This window comes from Vulpes vulpes, chromosome 14 (genome assembly GCF_048418805.1).
Source record: "Vulpes vulpes isolate BD-2025 chromosome 14, VulVul3, whole genome shotgun sequence".
Lineage (NCBI taxonomy): Eukaryota > Metazoa > Chordata > Mammalia > Carnivora > Canidae > Vulpes > Vulpes vulpes.
This window is the reverse complement of record NC_132793.1, coordinates 11,966,204-11,978,718: the sequence shown is the minus strand read 5'-3', so window position 1 is coordinate 11,978,718 and position 12,515 is coordinate 11,966,204. Positions and strand designations below refer to the sequence as shown.

General features: G+C 40.8%; 1 protein-coding gene across 2 annotated transcripts in view; it reads left to right on the top strand.

The window, feature by feature from the left end:
• ARFGEF2 (ARF guanine nucleotide exchange factor 2) overlaps nt 1–11,703 on the top strand; it is a 166,928-nt gene extending 155,225 nt beyond the window's left edge. For both annotated transcript variants that reach the window (XM_026014749.2, XM_026014748.2), the window contains exons 35-39: nt 759–889; nt 3,865–4,033; nt 5,864–6,002; nt 7,198–7,315; nt 7,884–11,703. In XM_026014749.2, the coding sequence (XP_025870534.1) occupies nt 759–889; nt 3,865–4,033; nt 5,864–6,002; nt 7,198–7,315; nt 7,884–8,060 (734 nt within the window). In that variant the 3' untranslated portion in view covers nt 8,061–11,703. The remainder of the gene's footprint in view (nt 1–758; nt 890–3,864; nt 4,034–5,863; nt 6,003–7,197; nt 7,316–7,883) is intronic.
• The last annotated feature ends 812 nt before the right edge of the window (nt 11,704–12,515 follow it).

The window sequence follows — 12,515 nt, the reverse complement described above, 5'->3', positions numbered from 1 at the left end:
CAGTCAACACCTGTGATGTGCCCAACGTGGGCCGCCCCTGAGCCCAGAGAGTGAGAAGACAAAGATGGAGGGAGGAACTATTAGCCAGAGTTAGTCAGTAGGCAGAAGCCACACCAGTGAGAAGATTCTCCCTAAACAATGATTAGCTAGTCAAAAATGGCTAGCCACTAAGAGAAAGGTAAAGGGGACTCTTGAGGGAAACAGAAGCAGATTCAGACAGAGGATACCACCTCCAGAGCAGACAGAAGGTGATTAGGAACTAAGATTGGAAAAGAGCCCTGCCCCTGCCACTGCCCCTGCCACTGCCCCTGCCCCTGCCCCTGCCCCTGCCCCTTAAGGCTGACAGTCAGCCACTTTGGAGAGTCTGAGTGCTGTAGGAACCTGGGCGAGGAGTGCTTAGGGCACAGTTGGGAGCTGTCTGAAGGTGTCCCCTGCGGGTGGCAGAGAAGCTTGTTGGAAGAAGGGGCGGGGGGCGGTGGTTGGCGTGGAGGGGCGCACCTGCCTGTGGAGCTGACTCCTCCCCTCGGGTCTTTGCTCAAGTATCCCAGTTGCAGGTTTGTCATTGTCATTTGACCTACCATTCTTTAGACTTCAATATCTTGTTTCTCATCTGTCTCTGCCATGGGGTTTTTGTCCAGCTTATTCATTGTTAGGCCACAGCATCAAGGACAGTGTGTGGCACATAGTAGGAGTTTGGTGAATACTTATTCAACTCTGGCTGAATCATTATTAGGGTTAATCTTTATCATCTAATATAGATCAGAAACTGTTTGCCAGCCTCCTCATCAAGTGTGTGGTCCAGTTGGAATTGATACAGACCATCGACAACATTGTGTTCTACCCTGCCACAAGCAGAAAGGAAGACGCAGAACACATGGTTGCTGCCCAGGTAATAAGATCAGCCTCGAGAAGGGCGTCCTTGTCTGTAGGGAGGTTGCTCAGATTGCAGGGGTGTGCTGGAGCCACTTGGAGTGGCTCACAAGAGCCCATCGTGCTCATCTCTCCCCAGGGCTGGGGAGAGATGAGTGTTCAGTCATGGCATATTGGTAGCTTAAGAAATTGGCCCTGATGGGAATATTTATACCACAGAAATCAGCAAACACTAAAAATCAGGCCTTTTTTTTTTATTATTATTATTTTTAATTTTCCCAAGAGCCAGTTTACTAGCATCCCACTGCTCAGGTGCCATCCCCACCTTGGTGCTTTGTAAAAGTGTGTTATTAATCACAGCGACTATTCCTCCTAAGTGGCGTACAGTTTAACCACGAATAACTGAGAAAAATATATGGATAAAAAATACCAATTTTTCCTTTAGAAAAGTTTATTTTTTTCTGTATGTACAACCTTTTATATGTAATTCTTGGAAACAGAGGATTGGGTGTCCAAAAGTTGGATAGTAACATTACACCACAGTTGTAAAATGAAGTACTTCAAGGGCTAGCAGATCCTGTGAATGAGTGTGGCAGGGTGGGTGGGACTTGGGAGGCCAGAGAGCTCTGGCCCAGCTGGAGCCGCAGCCACCTCCCAGCCCCAGCAGTATGTTGCTATCAGGTGGGTCAAGTCATGACAGTCTTCCAATTTTTCAAGAGGAGACAGCATCAGGATTTTTTTTTCCTATAGGAAATCTGTTTACTAAGTGATGTAATACTGATGAACAAAATGTGTCTGTTGGCTAGATCCAGCCCAAAAGCTATCCTTTTTTGTTTCTCTATTTTAAATATATACAGTTCAGAGTTTTGGTTGGACAAAGTTGTCCAAACATCACCCCTGTTTAACTCCAGAATATTTTTATCACTGTGAAAGAGAATGTGCTAACCATTAGCTGTCATTCTGCCTTCCTTCACCCCAGTCCTTGATAACCACTAATCTACCCTCTGTCTCAATAGATTTACTTAATCAGGATATTACATATTCATACAGTCATATAAAACATGAACTTTTGTGTCTGGCTTCTTTGATTTAACATAATGTTTTCCAAGTTCATCCATGTTGTAACATGTATGTGTAGCATGTCACAGCCATGTTGTTACATATATGTGGATGTGTATGTATATGTAAAGTAATATTTCATTGTATGGCTGTACCACATTTTGTTCATCCAGTCATCTATTGATCCCATTGTCTGACTATGATGAATAACACTGCTATGAACATTTGTATACAAGTTTTTATGTGGACATGTTTTTAATTCTTTAGAACACATACCTAGGAGTAGAATTGCAGGGTCATATGCTATCTCTGGTGCCTACGTTTTTTGAAGAATTGCCAGACTGTTTTCTAGAACAGCTGTACTATTTTATCTTCCCAGCAGCAGTGGATGAAGGCTCTAGTTTCTGCACATCCTCATCAATGGTTGTTACTGTCTTTTTAATTATCGCAGCCATCCCAGTGGACATGAAGTTGTTTCTCATTGTGATGATTTCTGTTTCCCTCGGGACTAGCGACCCTTGAGCATCTTGTGTATCTTTGGAGAGATGTCTGTTCAAATCCTTTGCTCATTTTTTTTTTCCTTTGCTCATTTTTAAATTGGAATTTTTTCTCTTTCTAACATTGAGTCATAAGAGTTTTTATATATTCTGGATACTGGTCCCTTATCAGATATATGATTTACAACTATTTTCTCCCGTTCTCTAGTTGTCTTTTCAGTTTCTTTTTTCTTTTTTTCTTTGTCTTTTTTTTTTTTTTTTTTTTTTTTTTTTTTTTTTTTTTTGTCTTTTCAGTTTCTTGATGATGGCCTGTGGAGCACAAAAAAAATTTTTTTTTTATTTTAATGAAGTTTGAGTTACTGTTTTTTTCTTGAATCCTTGGACTTTTAGTGTTACATCTAAGAAAGCATGGCCTAATTCAGGGTCACAAAGATTAGGCCTATATTTTAAGAGTTTTAGCTTTTACATGTAGGTCTTTGATCTGTTTTTTAGTTCATTTTGTGTTTGTTTAGTTCATTTACATTTGTTCTGGCACCCATGTTAGAAATCACTTGACCCTAAATATAAGGATTTATTTCTGGACTCTCAGTTCTGTTCCATTGACCTTCTTGTCCATCTTTATGCTAATACCACACTGTCTTGAATGAAATTGGAAGTTTGAGACTTCTAATTTTGTGCTGCTTTTATTAACACTGTTTTGGCTATTCTGTGTCACATGTTTCTATTTGAATTTTAGGATCAGCTTGTCAATTTCTGTAAAGCAGTAATCCGGGGTATTGATAAGGATTACACTGACTCTATAGATCAATTTGGAGAATATTGCCAACTCTGCTGTTTTTGTAATCTCTGGTTTTTAGAAAGTTAGATCCATTCTTAAAAGGCTCAAATATAAAATCCCTAAGTATGTATCCCATTTTAGGTAACATGTTCAATAAAAATTTCTAGCATTTTGTACGTATTTTTCCTTTAACATTTGAAAACACAGTTATGAAGCTTACTACATTCATTAATCATCTGATTGAAGCTAAAGATGCCACTCAGGCTTCACTTAGCACTTTCTGTCTGTGTGTCTGTGATAGTATTGTGAGACTCACACCTTCCATCTCATATAGTACAGGGTGACTTTCTTGTTTTCTAATTTCATTATACAATATTAAAAGAGGACTGTGGAGTCCTATAGAGAAGCACACACTTACGTTCATGCGGCGAAGGCAGTACTGACAAAGCAGAAACTTGGGCCAACAAAGCCCGATGTCCTGCAAGAGCTGGGCAGAATTATTCCCCTGGCTGGTGAACAGAGTGTAACAGAGAAACATTCAGGGTGGTGAGGAATGAAGTGTGTGATTCTCAGACAGAGGAGGACTTCTGGCAGTGAGGACTGCCTCAATGTCTAGAACCAGCCTACCCTCACATAGCTCCCCCATCTTCCCCTTTCTAGCAAGACACACTGGATGCAGACATCCACATAGAGACGGAGGACCAGGGCATGTATAAGTGCATGTCTTCCCAGCATCTCTTCAAGCTGCTGGACTGCCTGCAGGAGTCTCACTCATTCTCAAAGGCCTTCAATTCCAATTACGAGCAACGGACTGTCCTGTGGAGAGCAGGTGAGGCCACACAGCAGCTATGGCAAATGACCACTGGCTGCCAACCTGAAATATGAAAGCCTTTGGGAAACTCCTGATATTGTACATTTAGCTGAAATAACTGAGGATCCCCAGGTGGCTCAATGGTTTAGTGCCTGCTTTTGGCCCAGGCCATGATCCTAGAGTCCCAGGATTGAGTCATGCATCGGGCTCCCTGCATGGAGCCTGCTTATGTCTCTGCCTCTCTCATTCTCTCCCTCTCTCTCTTTGTCTCTCATGAATAAATATATAAAATCTTTATTTTAAAAAAAGGGAATAACTTGCCAGGTCTTCTCATGCTTGAGGGGAAAAGAAGGATATGCTGGATGCATTCCATCCCAGTATCAGGAATACTGCCTAGCACGTGGGAGATTTTCAAGAAGAATTGGAAAAATAAATTGATAGAGACTCAAACTGATCTAGCAGATAAAGAAATTTTACATTAGCGACGCCTAGGTGGCTCAGCAGTTGAGCATCTGCCTTTAGCTTGGGGTGTGACCCTGGAGTCCCTGGATCGAGTCCCACATTGGGCTCCCTGCATGGAGTCTGCTTCTCCCTCTTTCTGTGTCTCTGCCTCTCTCTGTCCTTCATGAATAAATAAATAAAATATTTTTAAAAAAGAAAAAAGAGGGGGATCCCTGCGTGGTGCAGCAGTTTGGTGCCTGCCTTTGGCCCAGGGCGTGATCCTGGAGACCCAGGATCAAATCCTACATCGGGCTCCCGGTGCATGGAGCCTGCTTCTCCCTCTGCCTGTGTCTCTGCCTCTCTCTCTCTCTCTCTCTCTCTCTCTCTGTGACTATCATAAATAAATAAAAAATTTAAAAAAATAAATAAAAATTAAAAAATTAAAAAGAAAAAAATTTTATATTAGGTTAAAATTGTGTAATTAAGGGGCACCTGGGTGACTCAGTTAGTTAAGCATCCAATTCTTGATTTTGGCTCAGGTTGGGATCTTCAGGGTCCTGGGACTGAGCCAGTAGGGAGCCTGCTTGAGATTTCCTCTGCCACCCTTTGCCTCTCCCTCCACTCTCTCTCTGAAATAAATAAATAAAATCGTTATAAAAAATAAAATGGTATAGTTAAATATGATGATATAAAAATTGTAATAGTCTAGGAAAAACAAAGCATTCATACATTTGCTGAGGCTTTTAGGGGTTCTCTCTCTCCCTCACCTCCAAAAATACATACATAAATCCTGGAGGTAAGTGATATATATATATGGAAGGTGACAGTGGGAGGCTCACTTTTGAACTTTGCACAAAAGTGATACTCTATAATTTTTTATGGTTACCATTACTAGGTAACCAACCATTAATTTTCTTCCCAGATGCCTATTTTATAATGTCATTTTTTTAAAGATTTTATTAATCTATTAGGAAAACACAAGTAGGGAGAAGGGCAGAGGGAGAGGGAGAAGCAGGCTCCCTACTGAGCAGGGAGCCCAATGTGGGGCTCAGTCTCAGGACCCTGGGATCATGACCTGAGCCAAAAACAGGTGCTCAACTGACTAGCCACCCAGGTGCCCCAGTGTCATCTTTTTTTTTATGGCTTTAACAGATCTACATGTTTTATGCCTTTGCTTGTGATAGGTTTTTCTTGCAAGAGTGGTTTACACATCTCTGTGACAGATTGGTACTGCTTTGTTTAAGCAAATGTGATTAAGAGTAATGTTATATGTCAACTGTACTTTAATTGAAAAAAAATTTCAGATAATTCTTTTCAGTGTTCCTTAAAGTAACTAGATTAGGGTCCTGTGTGATTTCTCAGCATTATCCTAGAAGTAGGCACTATTTATATAACTCTAATCTCTAGGTTTTAAGGGCAAATCTAAACCTAACCTTCTAAAACAAGAAACCAGCAGCCTGGCCTGTTGTTTGAGGATCCTGTTTCGGATGTATGTCGACGAGAACCACAGGGATTCCTGGGAGGAAATACAGCAGCGACTTTTAACGTAAGAAGATTGGTTTCTGATTACATGTCAGATAAATGTATTTATCTGTAAAACACAAAATGCATCACAATAATACTCTGACTTGAAAAGAGTAAGAGAAAAATACCTACGTGCTGATGGCCTCACAGACTGCTATCCTTTTTGCTTTTTCCTTCTATATATAGACATTTCTATTTCACTTGTTAATGCCCTGAATAGGGTGGGGCCTCATTTCTTTCATTCATAAGTTTCTTAAAGCACAGAAACAGGGGCAGTAAAAAGTGCTCAGAGCTCAATCAACAAGCCAAAAGTGAAATCTTGGTCAAGTCCGCTTTCGGCAATGTTGACTCTAACCTCCCACGCTCCCTTCTTCCCAAGAATATATTGGAATCCTGTGAGTTACCAGGATGTCCTGACTTGAATTATGCCAAACTGCAGCAATGGGGAGACAATGCGAAGGCATGGAGGGAGAGCCCCAGACAGAAAAATAGATCTTCACCACCCAGCTTTCTATGAGCAAGATGCTATTTGTCTAAGCCCTTTTCACTCTTTCAAGATTTAAAACCATTACCATACAGTGCTGACAACCGTGATAAGTAAGACATGAACTCTCCTATACTGCTAGTGGGAATGTATAGTGAGGGGATTTTTTGAGGGGAAAGCAAGTGGCATTAAAATCAGGAGCCTTAAATGTTCAGTCTTTCTTTGACACAGTAAACCACTGTTATGGAATCTACTTAAGAAAATGTCTTAGAGTGTCGCCTGGCTGGCTCAGTCAGTGGAGGATGCAACTCTTGACTCTCGAGGTCAGGGTCATGAGTTTCAGCCCCATGTTTAGGGGAGAGAGATTAAAAGAAAAAAGAAAGTAGCAATTATATGTGACAGGAGAAGAGAGAGAAAAGCAGTGTGTAGTCAGCTATGGATGATAGGCTCTGTGTTCATTGTGTGCAAACGCTGATTGGGCCGTAGGCTGTGAGCAGGCCCTGAGCTAAGCAAATGTTTAAACTTCACAACAGCCCCCTGAATTTGGTACAATTATTTATCCCTGTTTTACAGCCAAGGAAACTGAGTCTTAGTGAATTGCTTGAGATGCATAGCCAGAGCCAGGTGCCCAGTAAATAAGTACTCATTGTAAGAAGGAAGAGTTTTCCACTCCCGTAGATTATGAGAGTTAATCTTCTGTTTGACATGCCACCCCCTGTCTTGATTCTTCCAGTGTGTGCAGTGAGGCCCTTGCCTATTTCATCACAGTAAATTCTGAGAGCCATCGGGAGGCCTGGACAAGTCTTCTGTTGCTGCTTCTAACAAAAACCCTCAAAATAAACGATGAAAAGGTATAAACCAGGAAATCCTACTGTCCCCACTAGCACCTAGGTTTGGGTTGCCTTTTTACTCAGAATCTAATGATTTCCTCAGCTCTTCCAAGAACAGTTACATAACTAGCACCATTCTAGATTCATTAGAGGAAAGTTCATTCATTGCAGACAAGGGTGCCATAGCATACTGGGACTCTCTCTCTCCAAGAACCCCAGTTAAGAAAGGCTGACCTTGGAACTGCGCGTGTGTAGCAGTTAAAATGCTGCAGTGATTTGGAGCACCGCTGTGTTGGAAGAGAGGGTCCATCCAGATAGGGAAGCCCTGGTTCAGAAGGGGGAATCTGCTTTACTAAAACCGAACATTGTGTTTGGTAGCAAAGCTATCCCCAAAGAATTTGTGTCTGGAGTTAAACATAATTAAAAGACATTCTAATTTGCAAATTTTTCCCACCAACTTTTGAAATAGTGAGGAAAAGCACCAATATTACAAGAAGTTCCAGGGTGAGATGAATACTTTTGAGAAACTAGTGCCAGAAAAAGTAGTTCCCTGTCTAATTTGAGCTCTCTCCTTCTCTCCGACCTCAAGTTTAAAGCACACGCTTCTATGTACTACCCCTACTTGTGTGAAATTATGCAGTTTGACCTGATTCCTGAGCTCCGAGCAGTTCTGCGCAAGTTCTTCCTACGGATAGGTGTTGTATATAAAATATGGATTCCAGAAGAGCCATCACAGGTACCAGGGACGCTGTCACCAGTGTGGTAGCCCTGACCCCTGCGGGCCACAACTACAGCTCTGCGGAACATTCACCATGCCACCTCTGCCTGGCACATCTCGTGAAGGGTCAGATCGTAGAAATAGGGAGTCGGCATCTGGGAGCTCAGAACGGCCTGGAGGAAGCTGGCCTCGACATGGGTCCCATCAGTCCCTGGCTGAGACGTTGTGCTATTTCATTAAAGTGTTGCATAGCCAGTTAACACAGTAGGTGGGGAGTCTGTTTCATCTCCGTCATTCCGTCTTACTGACTAGACTGTCAAGCCTGTCACCGCACATGCGCCATTTCCTAGCAGAGTCCCATGATTGGCTGTCTGCGTTCTGTCAGAGGAAGTTGCTTTCCTTTAAGACACTGAACATAGCTGTAGAGGTTCGTGATTATTAGAGAGTCTGTTAATAAAATTTCTTGTAATGGCTAAATGCCACCTAAAATATGCTGGATTTTTTGTTGTTGTTTGAGTGTGTTGGAGAATTTTGAATGTTTTTGTCAGTTGTGAGTCAGCTATAGTTAGATTGTTTAGTTTGAAGAAAGTTAGTGGGGAAAGGGGTTGTTTTTGTTTTGTTCTGTTAACGTCTGAGTGATTTTTAAAGTACTTTATGAAAAGATATTATTGAAGATTTCATTGAAAGCAGAGTTTAGTAATTTAGAATTAAGAACTTGCAAGGTTAAAAATTTTAAAAGGTAGTGCCTCCTGGCTCTCCCTGTTTTAGTAACTTGGGGAGAAAACGTCTATAGGAAAAAGTAAAAAATGTAATGAAGACGATTAGCCTTCCTTGGAAGTAAGTATTTATGGATGGGTCTGAAAATTTCCAGAACACCTTGTCCATCTCACACCCTCTGAAATCTAATATATGAAGTAGTAACAAAAATGAAGTAGTAATTTAACAGAGTTAATTTATATTTTAGTAAACCTTTTATTTTTACCTCAGAATAGTAAGTTTAGCATCCCTGCTTTGCACAGTCCCCATTCAAGGGCCCTCTGGATAGGGGTGGCGGCTGTGCGGGAGAAGGGCCGTCTATGAACCTCCTCAGCCACCTGCCAAGAGTCCTCCACCCAGAGTAGGCCTGTGCTGTGGTGGGCCAGCACAGGGAACTGTGACCTGTGACTGCAGCAGGAGATGACCTGTGCCTGGGTGCTGCCGTGACCTTGAGCTTAGGAGCTGCGTTCTTTGGAAGGGTTGGATTCTGGGGGTCCTTATTGTGTTAATGAAGGTGCAGTACTCTGAACTCCAGTTATAACTGAATCCTGATCCGGCAGCTTATGTAAACATTTGCAGCACACAGACGGGGCCTGGCGCCTGGAAGTGGTCTGTTTGGAAGCTGGATTTATTCTGAGTCGGTGAGAAAGAGAACACAGGCTTCATTCCGCCCCCTCACCCAGGGCTCCCCACGAGCCTCCACTCAGCAGTAGAACAAGTGTTACACGGAGTCATTAACACATTTAGACTTCTGCCTATGCTCTTCAGTCCTGTAAATTGGGTTGTATTGATGTCAACTCTGGTGCCTTAGAAGTTAGCAAGTTGGGAACCTATCTAAAATCAGATGTTTTTTTCTTTATAGAGAAGGATTTCTGGTGCTTTTGTTTCCTAAGAAACCGATTTCTTAAACATTTTTTGTTTTTAACAGCCTTGAGAAATGTTTGGTTTGGGCCAGCAGTACTATTTTTTTTGGTTTGGGCCAAATGTTTGGTTTGGGCCAGCAGTACTTCTATTTTCCCCAAAGTATTTTAATTTCTCTACCAAAGAAAAAAAGCAGGTTTAGGTTTTATGTTACTTACATACATTAGAGAAGAGGAGCTATAGAATTTAGGAAGAAGGGACGGTGGGCGAGTATTTTACTGTGAATGGAAAACGTCAGCACCTTTAATGTACCTTGTCCTGGAATGCACTCATCCTTATGCTGCAGCTGAGACCCTTTCCCTGGTGCTGTGGTCACAGCCTCAACAAGCCCATGCTCTCCACCCACATTTGTCCTGACAGCGTGCTCAGGAACGCGCATGTCTGTTCGTGCTTCCATTCCCTGTGCTGCTCCATTCCCGACTGGAGGTCCTCACGTCACGTCATTTTCAACTGTGACCCCACCCCATGTGTCTTCCTGCCTTCTCTTTCATTCTTGCCACCTCTTGCAGAGCAGGGAGTATGGGGACGCATTTTGTTCCATGCCCAAACATTCAGCTTTGAGTTTGGTTTTTGTTTTCTTTCTTTCTTTCTTTCTTTCTTTCTTTCTTTCTTTCTTTCTTTCTTTCTTTCTTTCTTTCTTTTTCTTTCTTTCTCTTTCTTTCTTTCTTTCTTTCTTTCTTTCTTATTTTCTCTTTTAAAAGATTGGATTTTCTGAATGAGGCATCTGAACTGTACCAGCATAGACCTTTTTAAAAACCGTGATGTCAAACCATTTGGGGTAATCATTCTTGCCAGTGGCCCGTGACATACAGAGGAAATTCCTTACCTCTACAAATAAGCCATTCAGCCTAAATTCTACTTTGTGAATAAATCTATCCTATCTCAAGGTAAACGTGGCTTGTGCCACTCAAACACTAGTGAGAACTGAGTGCGTGTGACTGCAGCCCCAGGCCAGGACACTGTTCACTAACAATGTGAGAGAAGATGGAATATTTCCAAGGCCTTATTTCTTTGTCAGAATGCTTTAAGTGTTGATTATCTGTGCTGGGTCTCCAGAGAAGTTTTTGTTACTATAATGCTACTTGGAACAACTTTGTTTTCCTGCACTGTCCTTTAGGGAAATCACCAGCTCTGGCATCTTAACAACAAACAGTGGATGGGAAATTTGATTTCTAACATGCATCTTTAGAGTCAAATACACCTTTTTCCTGTTACTCCTCATGTACAACCAAAGAACTACATTATGGGAATTGTATAATAATATCTGGAAACACAGCATTTTCCTCTGACAGGTGACTTTTGTACAAAATGCAAAAAAAAAATCTCTAAACCTTTTTCTTGTTCTTTTGCGATTATGGCTATCCATCTCGTAGTCTTTATAGTTATCGAAGGAACCTGCTGGCAGATGCTAGTACAACCATCCCATTCAAATGTTTGTTGTTACGATGCAAATGGATATTGGTTGTGACGGAAGCTAGGTCCTTAATACTACATTTTCTGAGTTCTGTTTTAACATTTGCGTTAAAGTAGACATAGCTTGAACTTATGTGAAATCCTGAAGTTTTGCTATCAGCAGCTTTGTAGTTGGAGAAACAAAGAAACCAAAGCTGAATATTTAAAAGAATGAATCTATCTGGAAATCCTTGCTCTCAAAAAGACACTCATCAAAGATGTAGTTTTTCTCAGTGTTCTAATTTTTAAAAAATTTTATCTTCATATTTGCATCAAATATTTCTTTATGTGCAAAATATATGTTTTACCTCCTTAAAATGCCTAAAAGTAAGTTAATAGCTACTTTTGTTTAATCTGTACACGATGATTAAGTGCATTTAATATTGGTAATTTAATGAAAAGCATTCCTTGCCCAATGGATGTATACATTTTTGAAAGAATAAGCCGAATTATATAATATGAAATGCTATGTAAAGTTTTCTATGTAAAAATATTATGTATAATACTGTTAAAATCCCATGCTTTAATCAGGTGGTAAATCAATAAAGTTTTAAAAAGTAAAGCTGTTTTTGATATAGTAATATATATGTGTGTGTATATATATATATATATATCAATCTCTAGTTTGTGGTTCATTTGTTCTTATTGGCAGTTATAAGCTTGTAGTTCTCAAGTGGTGGTAAAATTTGGTCTCAATAGTTAACAAAAATATTTTCTAATGGGAGAATATTAATTGAGTTTCAATGAATTGTGGGTCTCAATTATTTTAAGTAAGCTTCCCTACTTCCCCCTGCCTCCCCAGGAAAGGGAAAAAATCCAGTCAGGAAAAGATTCTTATCTCTTGAATTCATTTTAACCCATTAATTAGTTTGACCAGTAAGTAGGTGAGTTCCCAAGAAAAGACAAAAATCTCTTGGCTGGTGTTGAGGTCAGGTTTACAAAAGAAGACTCACAGAGTAGCCAACTTGGACACTGAGTAGAAGACAGTTCTGAGGTTCACAAAGGGTGCCAACACAGGAAGACATGCTTGGCTTTACTCTCTCAATTCAGAATCCGTTCTTTCTGAAATATCCTAAAGTTATAAGTCACTATTGTATTTTAAGTACTCCCCCGCTGAAACTAATACTTTTTCATCTTTATTAATTTATTGGAATAAAATGATGGCTCTCTGTGGTCCCACATTTCAGATACATCAGTAAAGAACAAAAGGAAAATCTTTCTAAAGAGTCTTTATCTCTCCATAGCAGGTGGTGCCTGGGTTTTATCTAGAGCAGTGATTTTCAGCCTGATGCCAACCAGGAGTTTTCAATTCTGTCCCCAAGGGGCACTTGGGGTACTTGGCTATGTCTAGAGACATTTTGGGCTGTCAGGGAA